Source organism: Sesamum indicum, linkage group LG11 (assembly GCF_026168435.1).
Source record: "Sesamum indicum cultivar Baizhima isolate 11 linkage group LG11, ASM2616843v1, whole genome shotgun sequence".
Classification (NCBI taxonomy): domain Eukaryota; kingdom Viridiplantae; phylum Streptophyta; class Magnoliopsida; order Lamiales; family Pedaliaceae; genus Sesamum; species Sesamum indicum.
In genome coordinates, this window is record NC_142667.1 from 917,011 (window position 1) to 936,377 (window position 19,367).

A 19,367-nucleotide genomic window follows, 5' to 3' on the forward strand; every position below is an offset into this window, starting at 1 on the left:
ACATTGCAGTGGGTTGTTACAATAAAGAACCTTTTCTCCTACATTCCATGTTTGAATTGAACGGCAGTAGTATTTTTTTTGTTTTTTTTCCAAATAGTTTAATTGAATTTTGGAGGTGGGGCGGGCGGTGTAGAAATTTAATTGGGTTTTGTTGGTTAGACCACATCAAGGTGCACCGGCGTGATCGGCACGGATCAACCTAGAAAAGTTCAGTTCAAGATCAGTTCATTATTGTTTATGATCGGTCAGTCTAGAAAAGGTTAGTTCAAGATTAGTTCATTATTATTTATGATCGGTTTGATTGGATAAGATTTGATAAAATTTAATTGGGTTTTGAGTTCAGATTAGTTCATTATTGTTTATGGTTGGTCTGGTTGGATAAAACTTAATTAGGTTTTAATTCTTACAAAATAAAGTGGGTTGGTTGTTCAAATTGACATTTTTGCAGCTAATTAGGAGAAAGGAAACAACCAACAAAAATACTTTATTGAAAAAGAATATTACACTTTTTTTTTAATTTTATTTAATATATGTAGATTATGCATATTAAATATTTCTTAATCTAGATAAAATACGTTAGCTATGTATTTAAAAGATATTATATGATTTATATTAATTTAAAAATCAAGCGTTGCTTGAATCTAATTCAAATTGAATCACTCATTTCATTGATTAATATAATATAAAAAAAAAAGTGTCTCCCGTAGATTTTTAAATTTCCACGTAATCCCAAGTTCTTTTAAATAAACAAATATTTAATAGTGGATTTAAAAAATGTATCATTTGAATTTTGTGAAAGTTGGGTCTGTTTGTTTATATTTTCATTTTTAGTTTTTAAATAATAATTGAAGTAAAAATATTTTGTTTATTAATTTTTTATTGAAAATGTATTGATTTTTTTGACTCCACACAGTCTAATATAAGTACAAAAATATATAGGAATATAAATTAAAAATTTATGTACTTTTTTTTTTTTGTTGATGTTCGTACTTTTTTGTTTAAATCCTAATAAGAAAAGATTAAGTGTAGCCAAGAATTTTTAGAGGGTTTTCGATATAATTTCTAAATGTTTTTGAAAAAAATTATCACTATGTTTGTTTTCATTTTCAAATTGTTTTTGAGACAAGTCAAAACATACCCAATATTTGCCACAATTTAAAAACACCTAATTTTAGGTGTTTTTAACTGTTTTAGTATAAATACATGCATATATATACACACACGTATACATAAATATATAAAAAAAAGACATGATTTGACAATGAATAGTAATTTTTGTCTCCCCAAACACAACATTAAACATATAATACTTATTCTAAATTATCTTCAAAAACAAATCCAAACATATATATTATCTCTAACACACACTTGTTTATCTTCGTTTTTCTCTTTCTATCTCCATAAAACACAACAAAACACTCAAAAAACGAATCCAAACGTCATGTATAATTTTGCACTTTCAAGAGTCTTTTAAGTGTAACTAACCCTAATTATTTATTTATACTAAGGGAAAATGAAAAATGTAAAAATACGTAAGCTTGTGGGTTCGAAGGACATGTATGTCATTTTAGCATCACCCCTTCCTTCTGTATTTTTATTCATTTTTCCACTGCTCGCGGAACAGTCTCTCTCCCTCTCTCAAACCAACGCACGCAATCGATCTAACATAGAAACATACTTGGATTGTTTCTCCCAGGTGATTCTAAATTTCCAATTTTTTTGTCCGATTTTAATTTTATGTTGTATCTGTTTGAATTTCCATTTCTTTTGCCTGTTGGTCTTTTTAACTGCTTATGATTTCTTTCGTTCTCTCCCCCCCCCCCCCCCTTTTAGCTCGCGTGATTATTTGTTTGCATGTTTGGATGTTTATGCGATTCATAGGCAACGGAAATTAATTCCATAATTTATTATTCTGATCTCTGAGGATCTAGGTTGATGAAGATTTAGCGAGATGGATGGCCAAAAGAAAGAGAGAGAGAGAGAGAGAGAGAGAGGTTATGAATGTCTTGACTTAGTTGTTGTTGTTGGATCATATAGTTGAAGTTTATGATAAGTTCTTTTAATTAGATGATCTAATCTACTGCTTATGATTGTTCTAAGTACGATAATTTTTTTGGCTTGAATTGATGCTAATGCATGAATGGCATTGCGTTCCTGAATGCTGGGATGATATGTGGTGCCTAAAGTGTTCTAGATTTGTCTCTACTTTGGTGTCAGTTCTAAGTTGAAATTCTTACACTTAATTTCATTGCTCGGTGTTGAGATTGCAGCACCTTTTCTTGAAAATATTGATATGTGGAGTAGTGCAACTCTGTGCTTGGATGGAGATATTTCGAGTCTTTGAAGACTATTTAGGGTTCAGCAAATGAACAGACCTAGAAGATATTAAATATAGGTAGTGTTAAGATGGGTTTGATGTGCTTAAAAAGGTGATGTACTGGTGTGCTGAAGAGTGGTAAAGTACCATTAGTCAATGGCAGTAAGAACGAGATACTAGAAATTTCCTCATTATTCATGGTTTTCACGACTAGAGCTTAAGGGATTCAATAATATCATGCTATTGGAGAAAGACCACTACTTGACTATAGACCCAAACTATTCAAAATAAATGCATATTCTTGGATCAACCCTTATTTGGTTAAACTAAGATTTATCTACTTTTGTGATCTTCAAGCTTTCTGGATAAATATTTATGGAAGGGTTGGAAGTGCATTGATGGTACGAGCATGGTATATATTCTCAGCTTGTCTTCAGTTTGTCTGGCAGGAATATGCAAATTGTCAAAATGCTTAATTTTTTATCTTCAAGTAGTTACTTTTTAAGTATATGTTGTTTTGTAAACCATTCATGAAATTGGTAATTTGTGTATAAGCCAGGTGTTTTCTTATGCAGTTATTGTGGCAAGAATATGTCAGGCACTGAGGAAGTTAAAGAACAAACAGAAGTTGTTATGGAGGACACTGAGAAGTCCTTGCCATCGACAGAGCAAGAAGTTGCATTCAGATCATGTTCTGTTTGGGTACTCTTTTTAACTTTATTCTATTATGTTTTAATTTAGACTCATTATGTTTTGAAGGAGGAAGTTATTAAGAAGAAATATGGAGGAATAGTGCCCAAGAAACCACCTCTGATTTCTAAGGTATTATATATGACCTTGTTGCATAAATTTGTGATGTAGCTTTAGGATTCTTTCTGAAACTCTTTTGATTTGATATCAGGATCATGAACGTGCCTATTTTGACTCTGCTGATTGGGCTTTGGGCAAGGTACTCTCTTTTGGTATTTGAACCATTGTTTGAATACTTGAAGCTTGGGGTAGTGGTATAACTGTGATATGTAGAACTTAGTAACGTTCTTCCATCTTTTCTCACTACAGCAAGGTGGACAGAAGCCCAAAGGACCTCTTGAGGCTCTTCGGCCCAAGTTACAGGTAATTATTCTTTTTTCCCTTGTTTTTATGTGCAGTTAGTTACAGGAATCATCTATAGACTTGAAGATATTTTATGTATCTATTATGGTTTTCCCATCCATGTTAGCTATTCTGCTGCTTTAACTTCTGGTATACAATGTTACTTTCAGTCTTTGGCTTAGAAGGGGTATGGAAAATGGGTAGCCAGAGATATGGAAGGATATAATAGTATCTCACGTCAAGACATTTAGTGCATGCTTAATAATGATAGAGAAGCTTTTTGGAACATCAATGCGAATGCTAATTCTAAACATCTCTTTCTTTCCAGTGACCTTTTTTCTTTTCGTTTTTTCTTTTGAGTGTGATGCTATAAGACCCTGTTTCTGCGACTCATGGCTAAGGATTCCCCTATGAGTAGACGGGTGCATGACTTATTCTAATTTTCAGCTTTTTCTGCATGAATTCTTGCTGGTAGGATTGGTGATGATTTTGAGCAAATTTTGGTGGAAGATTTTGGGAATTTGAATTCACCTGAGTTCTTGAAATTAATGATGTCCACCACCATTTTTCACTAATTTAATGAGTGTAATGAAATTGAAAATACCTGACAACTCCTTTTGACATCTATGGTTCTAACAGTGAAGTCATTAATATTTACAGAATTTTCAGAACTAAAATGGGTTAATTTAACAGCATGATGATATTTTATGCTGCGATGTCATTTTGCTTCTCTTCAGAACTTGAGGTTGACACTTGATTTTTGTCCCTCTCTCTCTTTCTCTATGTGCCTCTCTGCTAACACATGCTTCTCCTTCTATATTTTTTTGTTCTAGCCAACACAACAACAAACACGGTACCGCAAATCGCCTTATGCACCATCAGAAGGTGAAGGTATGCATGATTTTTGTTGAATTTATAAAGTGTAACATTTGGAATTCAATTTATTCTATCGCGAATCACATCAGTTCAGTTGTTGTCTTATTCATTTGTTTCTGTATTTTTAATTTTCACTCAACAAATTTATGCTTAAGAAACACTTATGCTGTGTGAGGACTTTAATGTTTGAACCACACTTTTTTACTCTCTCAAAAAGCAGCTCTTTGTGGAATTAGCCAAGGATTGTTGTTGTTTCTCATAAAGATTGTTAACCAAATCTTGTCTTCCGGTGTAGATGGAACTGCTGCACCATCAGAAGACACAACTACAAATGAATGAGAAGCAGCCGTTGATCCTTTGATGATGGGGAGTTTCTCCAACATCACCTGCAATCTAGTGAAAGTAAATTACGGCTATAATAAAATTTTAAAAGATATTGTAATGCCTGTTTAGTGTTTAGAGAAAGAATGCAACTACATGTTGTACTTGCTGCTGTAATCCCCTAGATCAAGATGTCTTTCCTGATCTTTCCCTGTTGTAGACTATTTTCCAGTCACCTATGACTTTACTTATATTTAGGACACAAAACTCATCAATATCATCGACTTTTATTGCTCTTATTTTGGTTTCGTCTACTAACTTGTATTCTGAGCAATGCTTTTAAATTTGGATTGGACCAGTGGGTTCTACCGGTTCAGCCGGAACCAGACATACAGATGGTCCAGATATGGGCATAAAAATTGGGATGGTCAAACCCGGCATGAGTCTGCCAAAACTCGGAGAAAACAGGCCAGATTCGGAACCAATCACCTATGACTCAGAGAATACTAACATCGCATTTAATGATTGTTATTTTTTTATTTTAATATTTATTAGGCTTTAATTTTTATTTTTTTAATAGAATTGTTGTTAATTTTTAACGGAATGAAATTTTAATTTATTCTTGTTATAAATTATAGGAAATAAATTATAATATTTTATATATTATTATTATAATTGTATTTATTTTTATAAATTGTTGAATTTATTTTTGTGTGTTTCTTGTTAATTTTTTTTTAAAATTGTGTTGTTAAATGCAATGGAATTTACTTCAAACAAATTTAAACTTTAAACTTTATTATTTGAATATATTTTACCTTTTAGCTTAATCAATATATATATAATGTGTATTAATATGCTATATATATAGAGAGAGAGAGTATCTTTTTGGTTGATTTTTTCAATGTGATCCAACCAGTCGAACCAGTGACTCAATGATTCAATAATTTGCTCGATCCAATTTTCAAAGTATTGATTTCAAGAGAGTCCAACACGAGATATTCAACTATTCAACATAATGTTTGGTTTTGTTTTTAACTTGTTTTAAGGTATTTTGTGGAAATAGAGAGAGAAAAACCAAGATAAATAAAAATAAGTTAGAGATAGTGTGTATGTTTGGATTTGTATTTGGAGATAATATAAAATAAGTATGGTATGTTTGATGTTGGGTAGTGGGAGACAAAAAGTACTGTTCATTGTCAAATCATGTCTCTTTTATATATATTTATATATATATATATATAAAAATATATTTAATTTATTTAGTTGTGAACGGATTAAAATAAATTTTATTTTCTAATTATATATGTAGAGAAATGTAAAAAAAATAATTTATGTAGATACACTTTTATAAATAATTAAATGCACTCTAGTAATGGATTAACAGTATTTTTTGTTAGACGTTCTGTTCGAGGTGATAAATTTAAATATATTATTCAAATAATGTAATATATGAATTAATCGTATAGAATTTTTATATTATTTTGTATTTTTAAAATTTTTTAATTATTCCAATGATGTAGAAAATATTAAGTGGTTAAAATAAAATGTATTTGCATTTAAAAATCAAATACAAACCTCACCAAAGAAAATATTATACATCTAACATGTATATCAACTCTCTAATGCATCCTTCAATTTTTTATAATTTGAAGATCCACATAATCCAATATTAACTAAATATAATTTATAACTACATATTGCAATGGTTTGAAAAATATATTTTGGATTAATACGGTGTATTATCCAATTAAACTATGACAATGAAACCCTTAAGTCATTGAATGATATATGACGCACACAATCATGTTCCCGTTAACTTTATAATTAACATACGACAACAAGTGACTGGCTCACATATTCTACAACACCACTAATACTTAAGGACCGTCACGTCGACGTGGTGGAATTCCGGTTGGTCGCCGCGAGCGTGCTGTACTGTCTCCCTCACTATACGAATGGCTTCCACGGTCGGATTGCACGCCAAAGCGACGAATGTAATCTGTCCATGACCTGATCCCGCCAACTCCCGAACCCATGTCCAAACTTCTACGTGGCGCTAATGAAATATTGCGCGCCAATCGTGAGCCACCATTCCCACGAGCTACCTGTTCCTCAACATCCCAACTGGCAATATGGGTATGCGTTTGGTTTTGAAATGATTAATTTTAGAAAAAATAATTATGCCATTTTAATCAATAATTTTATAATAAGTTATATCAATGCAGATTATAGTAAAAATTAAAAATAATTGAATTAATTATACAAATACATATTAGAGTTAAACATAAAGGATAATTAAGTAAAGAATGATTGTTGTGGAATTAAAAATTAAAAATATAGTTTTTATAAAAAAATATTAGTCGGATGGAATTGATCATAAAAATAATTATTAAAAAATAAATTAAATAGCATTAAAATTGTTCTTGTACTGGAAATTTAAATTTGAATTGTTCAATTGCAAGACCAAACAAGGCTTAATTGACAACCCTAATTTTGAGATGGCGAAAGGTGAAGATAATTATCTTGGGATAAATATAATAAGAATAAAGAGAAAAAGAAAAGGCAACAGGAAAAAGGAAAAAATGGTACTATTTCAGTGTACTACAACACAACATTACACTAAACTACACCACCGCTCCACCGCCGAGAATCTACAAAGCCCGGCCGCAGCGGCCGACGACGACTCTTCCACCACATCAACCGGAGGCAGGACCCTCCCGTCGGCAAATAAAGCCCGCCCATTTCTTGGAAGCTCCTGAACAAGCCCTTCCTCGAGCTCCACAGCCGGTCCGCCAACACCACCGCCGTCCCCGAACCTCCTCTCCACCTCCAAGTACTCCCCAAGAGATGCCCTTCTGGATCACACTCGTCCCTGCACAGCCTCCACCACCTCCACCTTTTTCTCTGTTTGGAGAAAAATGGGCTAAAGAGCAGGAGATAATCATCCAATCTGGGATTAAGAACGGTATAGATTTGAAGAAGAAGGAAGACGATGAACAAAGGTGAAGGGCGATTTCTGCGAGGAAAGGCGATTTCTGCAAGAGAGGAAATAGATAATCTACTGCTGTAAATGAAGACAGTCAGTTTTGTTCTCCACTATTATTACAAAAACACCTAAAAATGAAATAAAATGGGTAAAACACTGCATGCCAAACATTACATTCAGAGATGGCCAAAAAACGAACCCAAACATAAGGCAAATTTTTCTAACGAGTGAATAATTTTAAATTATATTTTACTAACCACATTACAATTTTACAAAAAGTTGAGTATATATTACACTTATCCATTCAGATTGTTGCTCAACGTTGGTCTTGGCACACACTGTCACTGTAAAATGATAGAGCAGTTAGTACCAAAATCTACCAACGCGACTTTGATAAACTTAAAAATTGAAACTTCAACATTGCACAGTGAAAAGGTCTCTGACTTTGAATTTTAATTGAATAAAAGAATATAAATTTTTCTTAACATATTAATGGATTTAAAAATGTGTATATGTATTTAAATTAAGTTTTTGAGAGTGTCTAATCAGTCTTATTCAAAAAATGGAATATTCCCTTCCCCGTGCGAAATGGGAGTCATCTGGAAATAGCAAAATGTTGAAGGACATTCACAAGTCATAAACACCAAATCACACACACAACGCACGCACAACGAAGACTAAGGTCTTCATTTTCATTTTTGATTTGTGTCCCCCATTCCAAAACCACTGGAGAGTAGATACTCCCTTCTGTACATTTCGATAATCTTTCTGTTGCGAGATCATCCACACCCACGCAATAATGCTTCTCCATATTCACTCCTGAGCAGGCTAGCTGTTTGATTGGGTGTTAGTGTGTGAAGATTCCACGGACGTTTACATTGAGTGAAGGCGTGAGAGAGAGAGCGATGGCTAATCGTAACACCGTTGCTTCTCAATCTCGTCAGCTGCCTCTAGTCGTAACACTCAATTGCATAGAAGACACGGTGTTGGAGCAGGAATGCTTGTCCGGCGTCGCGCAACTGGAGCACGTCCCGCTGAGCAGACTCGCCGAGTCGCAGATCGAGTCGGCGGCCGCGGTTCTTCTCCACTCGCTTTCGTTCCTCCCACGCGCCGCGCAGCGCCGGCTTCGGCCTTGGCAGTTGATCCTATGCCTTGGATCCTCTGACCGTGCTGTCGACTCCGCCCTCGCGGCCGACCTCGGGTTGGACAGGCTGATCCACGTCGACGTGAGTCGAGCCGAGGAGGTGGCGGATACTGTGATGGCGCTTATTTTGGGGCTACTTAGGCGTACGCATCTCCTCTCAAGACACGCGCTCTCGGCTTCCGGGTGGCTGGGTTCGGTGCAGCCGCTCTGCCGTGGAATGCGAAGATGCCGCGGATTGGTGTTGGGGATTGTAGGTAGATCTGCCTCTGCGACGTCGTTGGCTAATAGGAGCTTGGCGTTTAAGATGAGTGTGTTGTACTTCGACGTGCAGGAGGTATGATAAAATATTAAATCTGAAGAAAAATATATCTTTTATAGATTTTGCAGTATATGCAGCTTACTTTACTTTTCTTCTTTTCATACTGATGTATCATTTATTTGTGCTTCTGGCAAAGTTACTGTCCAGTTCGTGCAAATTGTTAAGTGCGCTCTGTTGTACAGATTGTGGAACTTTCTTGTTCATGCTGATAATTGCGTGTTATATATATATATATATATATATACACACACACACACTAATCTTGCGTTCTGAAGATCTATTTGTGGAATCTGTGAATCTATGTGTTATTAGCATTGTGGTTTAGGTTGCTCCTGCGTTATTTTCGATTTTTTGAAGTTGTACCTTTGACATGTTTTATGATTCTTTCATCAGTAATGTATATCTATTGATGCTACAGATTATGAATGTTTTTTCCCGTACTGAAAGAGTACATGTTCCAGAGTGTTGCTTTTAGCATAAATACTCGCCTAATTCATGGAAATAGTTGCCTTCGCCTGTAGTACTAATGAAGAGTCATAGTTTTGGTTGCTAAAACTTGATGTTCATATGATCTTTGGTTTTTCTTCTAGTCTAGTTTATAAGTTTTAAAGGAATCTTTTAGGGTGAATCACTGTCTGATCATGGTTGGTAATGAGTTGGCTGATCTTCCTACACTAAGTTTGGTATCCAAGTTGTATCTATCTCTTCGACGTTCTAGAGATTTGTACTGTTTCCTTTTTATTATGGCAATATGTGAATAGTGGAGTTTGGTAATATTAAATTGGAGAACTCAATGTTCTTTGATGTTTGCAAGCAAATTGATGTTATTATCTTTCTTGATTTTATTTTTTATTATATTTATAAAGTTTTTATTGCTTGTATCTGTATGTAGGGAAATGGTAGAGTTAGTAGATCTTCCTTAAGGTTCCCAGCTGCAGCCAGAAGAATGGATACACTTAATGACTTGCTTGCTGCAAGTGACCTCATATCACTGCACTGCGCTCTGACTAACGACACGATTCAAATTATGAATGCAGATTGTTTGCAACATATAAAGCCTGGTAAACTGTTTAGTAGTTATTCATGAGGATTGTCATGGCTTGGTTATTTTCACCATCTCTCTCATGAGGTGATACTTCTCTAAAGGGGCATTTCTTGTGAATACGGGGAGCAGCCAGCTGCTGGATGATTGTGCTGTGAAACAACTTCTGATTGACGGCACCCTCGCAGGTTGTGCCCTAGATGGTGCTGAAGGGCCACAATGGATGGAAGCATGGGTATGGTGAATAGTCTTAGGGTATGAATGCAATAGAGATATGTAGTTCAGAAGTTTTCTGCTTTTTTTGCTGAGGGCTTGTCATGAAATTACATGATTTTGACTTGATTACTTGCCATTTAGTATGTACATCTTTCGAAGTTTTCTGCTCGATTTTGTTATATGTTTTTTCATTTGTGCCGAGCGGGGCTTTCCTCTGCCCTGTGGTCGCTGGGATGGTGCTTTCCTCTAAGAAAGCCAGCTCCATTCTCATTTTGCATCAATATGATTGTTGATATCATGCTTCAATTATATCTGTTTTGGAAAATTATGGCTCTTGCTTCACTTGATCTACCTACCCCTCTGATGGCACAGTTGCCCCAAGATATTAAGTGCAAGGTAGTGATAAGGAGCTAATGTGCTTGCATCATTTATTCATCTTGGGGAAGACTGTTGCATGTTCTCTATTCATTCAGCTTACTTTCGCTGTTCTTGGGCTTAAAAAATATAGCAACGCCTAAAACTGAAAGAAATAGCTTAATTCAGTTACTGCCTTGCTTTTTCCACAAGGACATGTATGTACTCCTTTCCTTGAGTTGAAAGAACTTATGAATAACAACAAAGTAAAAAAGCACACATATGCAAACTCTTTTCTGCTTGTTTTGCCCCTAATGATTTATGTGAGATCATATTAGTTACAGGTTTTGTGGAAATACTCAAACAGACATTATAAGTGTAGTATTTTTCCAAGGGAACTATAATTATATAGGTTCCACAGTCAACTGATACTGTATTGTAATTGCTACAGAAGGATTTTCTTAGTTTCTGATATTTCTCAGGACTATAGTTTTACTGCTTTTTCTCCTTCTTATTACTAAAATGATAGTACCATGACTTGATTTCAGCTTAGGGAGATGCCAAATGTTCTGATACTTCCTCGGAGTGCAGACTACAGTGAAGAAGCATGGATGGAGATAAGGGAAAAGGCTATTTCCATATTACAACAGTTCTTCATTGATAATATCATCCCAAAGAATGCTGTATCTGATGAGGAAGAAGAGGAGGAAAGTGAGGTGGGATACGAGAATGAACAGAGTCGCACACTAGACAATGAAACTTCATTCCGAGGTTCAGTTGGTGATAGACTGATTGAAGATATTCAGCCAGTGGCTGAAAGCTCACAGAAAAAGATCTTAAATAAGTCAAAAGATACTTCAACTCAAAATCAAGGTTCAGTTTTGTCTCAAAGTACTTCAAATAGATCTGATATAAAGCGAAGCAGATCAAGCAAGAAGGCAAAAAAGAGGCATGGCCGCGAAAAATATCAGCATAAAGCAGATGATGCTTTGACTTCTGAAAAAGAGAGTACTTCATACAGAGAAGATGATGCTACTATGAGCGGCACAGATCAAGTGTTGAGTTCTAGTTCACGTTCTGCTTCACCTGAAAATTCAAGGAACAGGAAAACACCTGTTGAATCAACAACAGAATTAGCTCCAGAGCTGCTCTTAAAATCAAGGATAGAACTTAATAAAAAGTCAGGTGAACTGCTGAAAGATGGCTATATTATAGCTTTACACGCAAGAGATCGTCCTGCGCTTCATGTGTCGAGGCAAAGAGTTCAGGGTGGCGGTTGGTTCCTTGATACATTGTCAAATGTAACAAAAAGAGATCCTGCAACACACTTCCTGGTTGTATTTAGAAGCAAGGTGTGTTGATGGAAGCTTAATATTGTTTTGACTATGTCTGACATTCCACTATTTCCGATTCTTGTGGACATACTGCACCAAATAAAATGTCCACGTGGAATTTACAGCATGTACAAGGATTGTAATTGGTGAGAGAATGAAATGAAGATAGCTAACTGATTTCTTTGATTGCTATATTTTGTAGGATACGGTTGGTTTTAGATCATTTACTGCTGGTGGAAAGTTATTACAGGTACTTCTCACGATCAAGTTTTCATGTGTATTTCATTTTCTGTCTATGGGGATGTTATTTGAACAGAATTTTAGCTCATGACTAGCTGAAATGGGTTCTGGTATGGTTCTTAATGAAGCTTCATTTGAGCTTTCTGGATGCGGGATCTCAGTACAGTGAAATATAATTAGAACTGTTTTTATATTTGCCGTTTTAGCTCTTTCACCTTGATTATTTTATATTAAGGATTATGGTTGTTTCTCATTTCCAATTTGGACATATGAAAAATTTTGTCACATAAATATTAGGTCACCACCTGGTATAAAGTCATCACTTAAAAGCAAACTGTTTAGTTAGAATTTATGTTATCTGAGCTTTCACTTTGACTTTGCAGATAAATCGGAGGATGGAATTTGTATTTGCTAGTCATAGTTTTGATGTTTGGGAGAGTTGGACTTTTGAAGGTCCTCTGGAAGAGTGCAGGCTGGTGAATTGCAGGAATCCTCTGGTAAGTTCATTTTTACTCTGCTCCGTATGATTTGATTCATCAATTGTTGCTACATATAGCCGTGAATTGATGGTGGTGCTATAATCACAAATATCACACACATGTTAATAAAACGACCTAATTGAGTATTCTTATGCTTAAATGACATTACTTAATCCTAGAAGTATACACTGTTGAGATTTGCAAATGAGTAAATCTAATCCAGCTGAGCAACTATGGCAATAAGAGAAACAATTTTCTAAAGTTGCTAAGAAAACCATTCTGACACTTGACAGTTTGAGTCAGTTCACTACACATGAGCTGTTCTACAAGAATCAATTGTATCATCTCCCTCATTTCTTTTTCTCCCTTGTCTGTATCATTTGTTTGTGTCGACCACTGCTTTCTTCATTTGCTGAAGTACTTCAATCAAAGTGGCCTCATGAGAAGTACTTCTTTGTATTTTCTCATACCCTTTTTGCCCTTATTAGCAGATCCCTCTCTCTCTCTCTCTATATATATATATATATTAAAATATGTCTTAAATATCCATAATCTGCAGGCCATGTTGGATGTACGCATTGAAATTCTTGCAGCTCTAGGTGAAGATGGAATTACTCGCTGGCTCGATTAAGACAGTTGGAACTAGCAATCTGAACAGCTTTACCAGATGCATGAGAATCTATTTACACCAAGGTTTGTGATGTTTGCCAAGAACTCATAATTTGTAATTTGTAAAGGATCATATTTTCCACACCGGAATCAAGGTTTTTTGCCTACTGTATTTGCTTTGCCAACTAATCTCCTTGACTGATACTATTGTTGTAGTTACAAGAGATGCACCTATTCTTACTCAAAATTTCAGGGCGTTTTGCTTGCTTATATCTACACATCAAATATCTCCCATTTGCTTTTTTTTCTTTCCCTACGTGCTTTTGCGATATGGGATGGTGGGGTATGTGTCGGTTGATTTTTCTTTCGAGGTCTTCATTTCGACATAACATCATGATCATCTGTCATGTGGGGTTCGAACGTAAGATCTACATATGAACGGTCATGATATCTTGAAACACTGTCATTATCTTAGACTCGGTGATCATTCATCTTTACGCAAAACCCCTCATATGAGTTTGTTCCCAAGTCTCTTGCAGTGAAAGCAAGGGATTGGGCAATGATTGCTGCCTGTACTAAACATGCCTAATTTTTAATTTAGCTATGACTTGAAGAAGCAGACTCAATAACTGTAGTGTTGAGGTAAAGAAATCTTTGTACGGATGAGTATGGTTCGTTTACACACCAAATATTTTCAATGCCGACTTCACATCAATTTCTTGTATTTTTTATTCAGCTACTACTTACTAAGCTTTTATTGTAGGTTACTGAATAGACTGCACAGCAGGGAATATGTTCGCTGCAAGTCAAAGGAACACGATGATAAATACTAGGATAAATTACAAATAGATTTTATGAAGTTTGTTATAATTAAAATTTTTTATTTATTATTTAAAAAATTACGAATACTCTCTTAAATTAACAACCATTTGGCAAAACCCTCCTACAATGCATTTTTTTTTTGTATTTGTTTGATGGTCATTAGTTTCAGTTGAATATTTATAAATTTTCAAAAGAATGGTATTTATAATTATGATAAATTTCAATAAAGTTGATTGAAATGTAGCCTAAATACTAATAAAGTGATAAGAGATAAGTGAGTAATACGAGTAAAATAGAAAGTCAGGGGCCCTCATGACCTAAGGAAAATATCTATGCTGTTTCAAATCAAGTATGTTTTAAGTATTATTGTATTGTTATTACATAAATAGGTATTATCACATAAAATTTTCATAGGATGTAGAAATAACAACAAAGGTTGAAAGGAACAAGTGTTGGTAGGAATGGTAAGAAGATTTAGCTGCATATTCTTCAATTTCAATATCAGGGAATCTTTCTCTATTGTTGACACACCTTCACAAACTCTTCAAATTGGTGTATGACTATGACAACAACAGCTTATTACCACTTTCCGTTGCTTGTCAGTGTCAGTAACTGAAAGTAAAATACACACATGTGCATTTCAAATAACTCTTTATTAATGAAATTAAATATTTCTTCTCTATTCGCTATTTAGATATAATAATAATAATATGATAACGTCAAAGCATTACTAATACATATCTAAGTAATAATTATATTAAAAATAATAAATTAAAATATTTTATATTTTTGGTACATAAAATGTGAGATTAAGGATTTAAAAGGGTTGGTTGGGTATATTAAGATTAGTCAAAATGGTAGTGAGAAAAAAGTCAAAGCATGAAAAGTAGCTTACAAAATTTTTCAGTTTTCTTCACTTTTCACCCCGCAAAAGGAGAAACTTCGGGAACCATCCATTCTCACACTGACACCTCATCATGCCGAACTGGAACAATTCCTCCCCATCACCATCTACCCCTACCCATACGTGTATGGCTCAGATCTCCTCTTCCCGCTCCCCCACACAAAGGCGGTTGGTTATTTACCCGCTCTCTCTCTCTCTCTATATATATACATATATATATATAGACCTCAAAGTCCAGTCCACCACTCTCTGCTTCTTGGTTCTTCCTCACCAACACAAACCACAGAAAAAACCCTCAAAATTTCAAGAGAACCGAAATTTATTTACTAGAGAATCATTCTTCCTTCTATTGTGGTTTGTGATTTCGTGTTTTTTATTTTTTATTTTTGGATTTTGAGGTTGTTGGGTTCTGGATATTTGATCAACATACATGGTGTCGGTGTATCCGAATCCACCACCGGATCAGAATTTTACCTATTTTTACAGTTACATGGGTGGGGATCCGATGAAGATTCCGGGTGTGAATAGGAGTGATGGTCATTTGCTTCAAGCGACGGCGATCGGGAATGTAGGTTCTGCAGTTGATGATACTAACAAGAAGATCCGAAAGCCGTACACGATTACTAAGTCGAGAGAGAGCTGGAGTGAGCAGGAGCATGACAAATTCCTTGAAGCCCTTCAGTTGTAAGTGTTCTTTTTTCTATTTTCGTTTTTATCATTTTTTTTTTTGTTTTTCGCTGGTTGGGGGGAGGGGTTGAGAAGTAGAAACTTTTTTCTTGTGGCTGGCAATTCTCGAATTGAGTTTTATATGTTTGAGTGTTCTATCCTGGTTTCTTTTAAGGTTTTTTGAGTTCTTTGAGTGGGAATTGAGTACAGGATAAAGGAGGCTTGTGAACTTTTGCTTTGAGAATATTGGGGTTTTCTTGTTTTCGTAGTATTTTTGTATATTATTTGTGCTTGTTCTGGGTTCTTGATGGTGGGAAAAATAAAATAATAGATTGGGGATATGGATGATACTCGAGTTTTTTGGTACGACTTTTCTTTGTTGTTAAACGCGTGATGATCTTAGCTGGTTTCTGATTTACATTTTTCACTTCCAGATTTGATCGTGACTGGAAGAAGATCGAAGCATTTGTCGGGTCAAAGACTGTTATCCAGGTAAACTTAAGTTGATTTACACTTCTATAAAAGGTGATGCAAGAAACTGTGGCTTTAGTATTTTGTCTGACTGCTTGAAATCTTGAAAGTTAATTACTCTGTTCATGGTCATTAAATGCGTAATGAAAATCGCCCTGACTCCAATAATTGTATCTATTTTTTTAACAGAGTCAGGATGTATGGAAAATTAAGTATCATGGTAGATATGGTCCATTTTCGGCATTGTGAGAGAGTTCCTGGCTGAGGCATGTGGTCCCTTCATTTTCCATAACAGTTTTTGCCTTAATTTAAATCCTGCAGTTTCTGTTTTTTCTAGCCTAGTCTTCCTTCTTCTGTCTCGAAATCTTTAATTTCCATTTTCATCTATAGGAGCATTTAGTTGCCAACGTTATGCCTCCGTAAAGGGTATGTGGCTAATTTGGCATGTGTACATAACGTATGCTGCAAAGTAAAAGTGACAGATTTTGTGAAAATGGCTGTATTCCGTGCTTCCAGAGACTCAAGAGAGTATGTTTTGCAGATCCGCAGCCATGCTCAAAAATATTTTCTGAAAGTCCAGAAAAATGGGACAAGTGAGCATGTACCTCCTCCACGCCCAAAAAGAAAAGCAGCTCATCCTTATCCACAGAAGGCCCAAAAAAATGGTTAGTTGTCTTTCTTGTCTGTGCACTTATTGCTCTTTGCACCAGGGCATCTTGTAACCTTAGCATCTTTGTATTGTTGTATTTTGCTCTGAACCAATGCAGTTCTGCCTCAAGCCACAGGAGTTTTGCAACCTTCAGCTGCTCTGGAATCTGGATATGCTGTCAGACCGGATTCACTTTTGATACCCAGGAAAACAATTGGTAATGCACCTGTCCCTTCTTGGACTTACAATGCTGTACCAACAGGATGTTTGTCACATATTTCAAAAGGTACGTTTCCTTTCTGGTGAAATGTTGTGTTAGCTAATAGTTGAGTCGCAGCAGCAGTAATGAAACATCTTTGTTTGTTGTTCCAGATGATACTGGATTAGCCAATAATTATAGCAGCAGTAGCAATGAGAGCACACATCGCGTATGGACATCTGATGGTACACAAGGAAACCTGAAAGTGGAACAGTACAACACAGCGAGAGGTCTGCTTCCCCGCCCTCCTCTCCTCTTCTTTTCTACATCTGTTGGTTCAAGCATGTATCTTAGGAGAATGACTTGCTTGCCTGCAATGTGCAAGCTCAAAACTATGACCCTCTGATTTAATTGGGATGTTTAGAAACTGATTTTTAACGGTTCCTCTCATTTGCTACGGTTTAACTTTATTGCTTGGATTTGTATGGTCAACACCGTAGATCTACTTCATCTATTTACAGCTGATTTTTACCAAGGAAGATCACATTGTTCTGTCTTCACAGAATTTCTCCGTTCTACATGGATGTCATTCTTTATTTGTCAAATTCTTTTTGCCACCGTTTTGAATTTACTTTGGTTTTTGTCGTGCAGTTATGCCAGATTTTGCTCAAGTTTATCACTTCATTGGCAGTGTTTTTGACCCTTGTGCAAGTGATCACTTGCAAAGATTAAAGAAGATGGAACCTATAAACGTTGAGACGGTAAGTTGATGCTTTGCATATATGTATCTTTTGCAGTTCTCTGGAACTGGATTTTGTATAGTAACTTCTTCCTTCAGTTATGCTTTTGCCTTTCTGGAGATTCCTGGATCATCCAATTAAGTTCTCTCCTAACTAGCCCTCCATGAGCTACTGTGGTCAGATTGATTCTGTATTCCTAATACCTTCTGTGCCTGAGGGGAAAACAATGCTGAATCAATCCATGAGAACATGGAATTTGACAACATGTTCTCTTGTCCTATGTATTCAAGTGCTGCTGCCACTTTAGCGATGTGCAATTTAGGATCATCAAAAGTTTGTGCATACATCTTTTGTTGTCTCAACAGCAATTGGCCTCTGACTTTTAATAGATCCTGATATTCTCCTCAATTTTGTATGTCGAAGTCTTGGTTCCTCAGTAGTTTTAATTATTTAGTAAGATGGTGCATGCTTGCTGTAGGTGTTGATGTTGATGAAGAATCTTGCAGTCAATCTGGTGAGCCCTGAATTTGAAGATCATGTAAGTCTAACTTTGTTCAATTTGGTATTGATATTGATTGAAGACAGATTAATTCCTAATGATGGAGATGCAAATCCATGCATGAAATTAACCACTTGTAGGTGGTGCCTATTTTTGGAAAATGAATGCTTCTATTCTCAGTGTTGTAAAAATCTTCGTTTTGAAGGAATATCTTTTTAAAAAAAAATTAATTACTATTTTGTCATGCCAATTGCCTAGGTGCAATCTGCAGTCATTATTTAGTTGTCACTTTAGTTGTTAAATCATGACATGCTTTTACATATTAGCGTACGCTTAGTGTTTCCCCTTGATGGTTAACAGAGGAGGTTGTTATCATCCTATACTGGTGTTGGTACTGAAAGCAATGGCACGGGGAGTACAATTCCATCTGTATGAAGTTCTCGAAAAGCAAATGTGAACTCTCATATCCAGAATTCTATAGCTCCTTACTGTTGACGAGCTTCCGTTAAACTGGGCAGCACAGCCGGACAAGTTTCTGAAGATTATTGGTTCTGCCGTCAGCTTAAAGCTCACAATATCCAGTGACCATGCACGCGTTCACGTGATCATCTACTGCAGCTGCTTTAATTTATTGATTTATCTTTATGTACAGAACTGGAAGGGTGTGTGCCAGTGGATTGGATTTTGAGTCTTTTTGACCAAGGAAATATCTGGAAATTATAGCTTGTACTTGTATAGTGAGTGGGAGTGGGGAGCATCTTCAGTTTTCACGTGTGTGTACATCTGTTGTAAACATGTCCTACGAAGTGTTCTCCCGCTAATAAATAATAAAAATGTTGTGGATCGGGCAGTATGTCTACCTGATCGAATAGGACAAATAGATAGCCTTCTGCAGTTCTTGCAGCCATGTACAGTTTGAGGCCCTACGCCTTGAAACAACACTTCTCTGTTCCTGTTCTTGATATTTACTATGGTGTGATATTACCATCTTTTTCTACCGCCGCCCCCCCCCCTCCCCCGCGGGTGGGCAAGTGTAACTTGTACCGCATTGGTGGTCCCTTCTTTCATTCTTTGAACAATTGTTTATC

General features: G+C 35.7%; 3 protein-coding genes across 5 annotated transcripts; all 3 read left to right on the plus strand.

Annotated features, from left to right (window-relative positions):
• The first annotated feature begins 1,541 nt into the window (after window positions 1–1,541).
• Window positions 1,542–4,905, plus strand: LOC105173124 (uncharacterized). The gene is made up of 7 exons (XM_011094781.3): window positions 1,542–1,696; window positions 2,893–2,992; window positions 3,077–3,139; window positions 3,219–3,266; window positions 3,377–3,430; window positions 4,243–4,300; window positions 4,581–4,905. Exons 2-7 carry the CDS (start codon window positions 2,909–2,911, stop codon window positions 4,622–4,624), a joined length of 351 nt encoding a protein of 116 aa, XP_011093083.1. The 5' UTR covers window positions 1,542–1,696; window positions 2,893–2,908; the 3' UTR covers window positions 4,625–4,905.
• Window positions 4,906–8,231: 3,326 nt separating this feature from the next.
• LOC105173147 (C-terminal binding protein AN) lies at window positions 8,232–13,599 on the plus strand. Its single transcript, XM_088875354.1, has 7 exons — window positions 8,232–9,070; window positions 9,948–10,116; window positions 10,202–10,332; window positions 11,216–12,019; window positions 12,204–12,251; window positions 12,625–12,738; window positions 13,280–13,599. Exons 1-7 carry the CDS (start codon window positions 8,498–8,500, stop codon window positions 13,349–13,351), a joined length of 1,911 nt encoding a protein of 636 aa, XP_088731480.1. The 5' UTR covers window positions 8,232–8,497; the 3' UTR covers window positions 13,352–13,599.
• Window positions 13,600–15,264: 1,665 nt separating this feature from the next.
• On the plus strand, window positions 15,265–19,276 carry LOC105173125 (protein REVEILLE 6). Of its 3 annotated transcripts, none has more exons than XM_011094782.3 (8): window positions 15,265–15,739; window positions 16,156–16,213; window positions 16,734–16,857; window positions 16,960–17,127; window positions 17,214–17,330; window positions 17,692–17,801; window positions 18,259–18,318; window positions 18,640–19,276. In XM_011094782.3, exons 1-8 carry the CDS (start codon window positions 15,486–15,488, stop codon window positions 18,712–18,714), a joined length of 966 nt encoding a protein of 321 aa, XP_011093084.1. In that variant the 5' UTR covers window positions 15,265–15,485; the 3' UTR covers window positions 18,715–19,276. The 3 variants fall into 3 exon arrangements, with proteins under 3 accessions (XP_011093084.1, XP_011093085.1, XP_020553549.1); XM_011094783.3 differs by having other exon boundaries at window positions 16,972–17,127; XM_020697890.2 differs by having other exon boundaries at window positions 16,978–17,127.
• The last annotated feature ends 91 nt before the right edge of the window (window positions 19,277–19,367 follow it).

Bases quoted from the DNA above. Each gene is read 5' to 3' on its own strand.
- LOC105173124 (XM_011094781.3), top strand. From the start codon at position 2,909: ATGTCAGGCACTGAGGAAGTTAAAGAACAAACAGAAGTTGTTATGGAG. The intron at 2,993-3,076 runs GTTGCATTCAGA...TATGTTTTGAAG, and splicing joins TGCCATCGACAGAGCAAGAA to GAGGAAGTTATTAAGAAGAA. The intron at 3,431-4,242 runs GTAATTATTCTT...TTTTTGTTCTAG, and splicing joins CTCTTCGGCCCAAGTTACAG to CCAACACAACAACAAACACG.
- LOC105173147 (XM_088875354.1), top strand. From the start codon at position 8,498: ATGGCTAATCGTAACACCGTTGCTTCTCAATCTCGTCAGCTGCCTCTA. The intron at 10,333-11,215 runs GTATGGTGAATA...ACTTGATTTCAG, and splicing joins CACAATGGATGGAAGCATGG to CTTAGGGAGATGCCAAATGT. The intron at 12,020-12,203 runs GTGTGTTGATGG...TATATTTTGTAG, and splicing joins TGGTTGTATTTAGAAGCAAG to GATACGGTTGGTTTTAGATC.
- LOC105173125 (XM_011094782.3), top strand. From the start codon at position 15,486: ATGGTGTCGGTGTATCCGAATCCACCACCGGATCAGAATTTTACCTAT. The intron at 15,740-16,155 runs GTAAGTGTTCTT...TTTCACTTCCAG, and splicing joins TTCCTTGAAGCCCTTCAGTT to ATTTGATCGTGACTGGAAGA. The intron at 17,128-17,213 runs GTACGTTTCCTT...TTGTTGTTCCAG, and splicing joins TTTGTCACATATTTCAAAAG to ATGATACTGGATTAGCCAAT.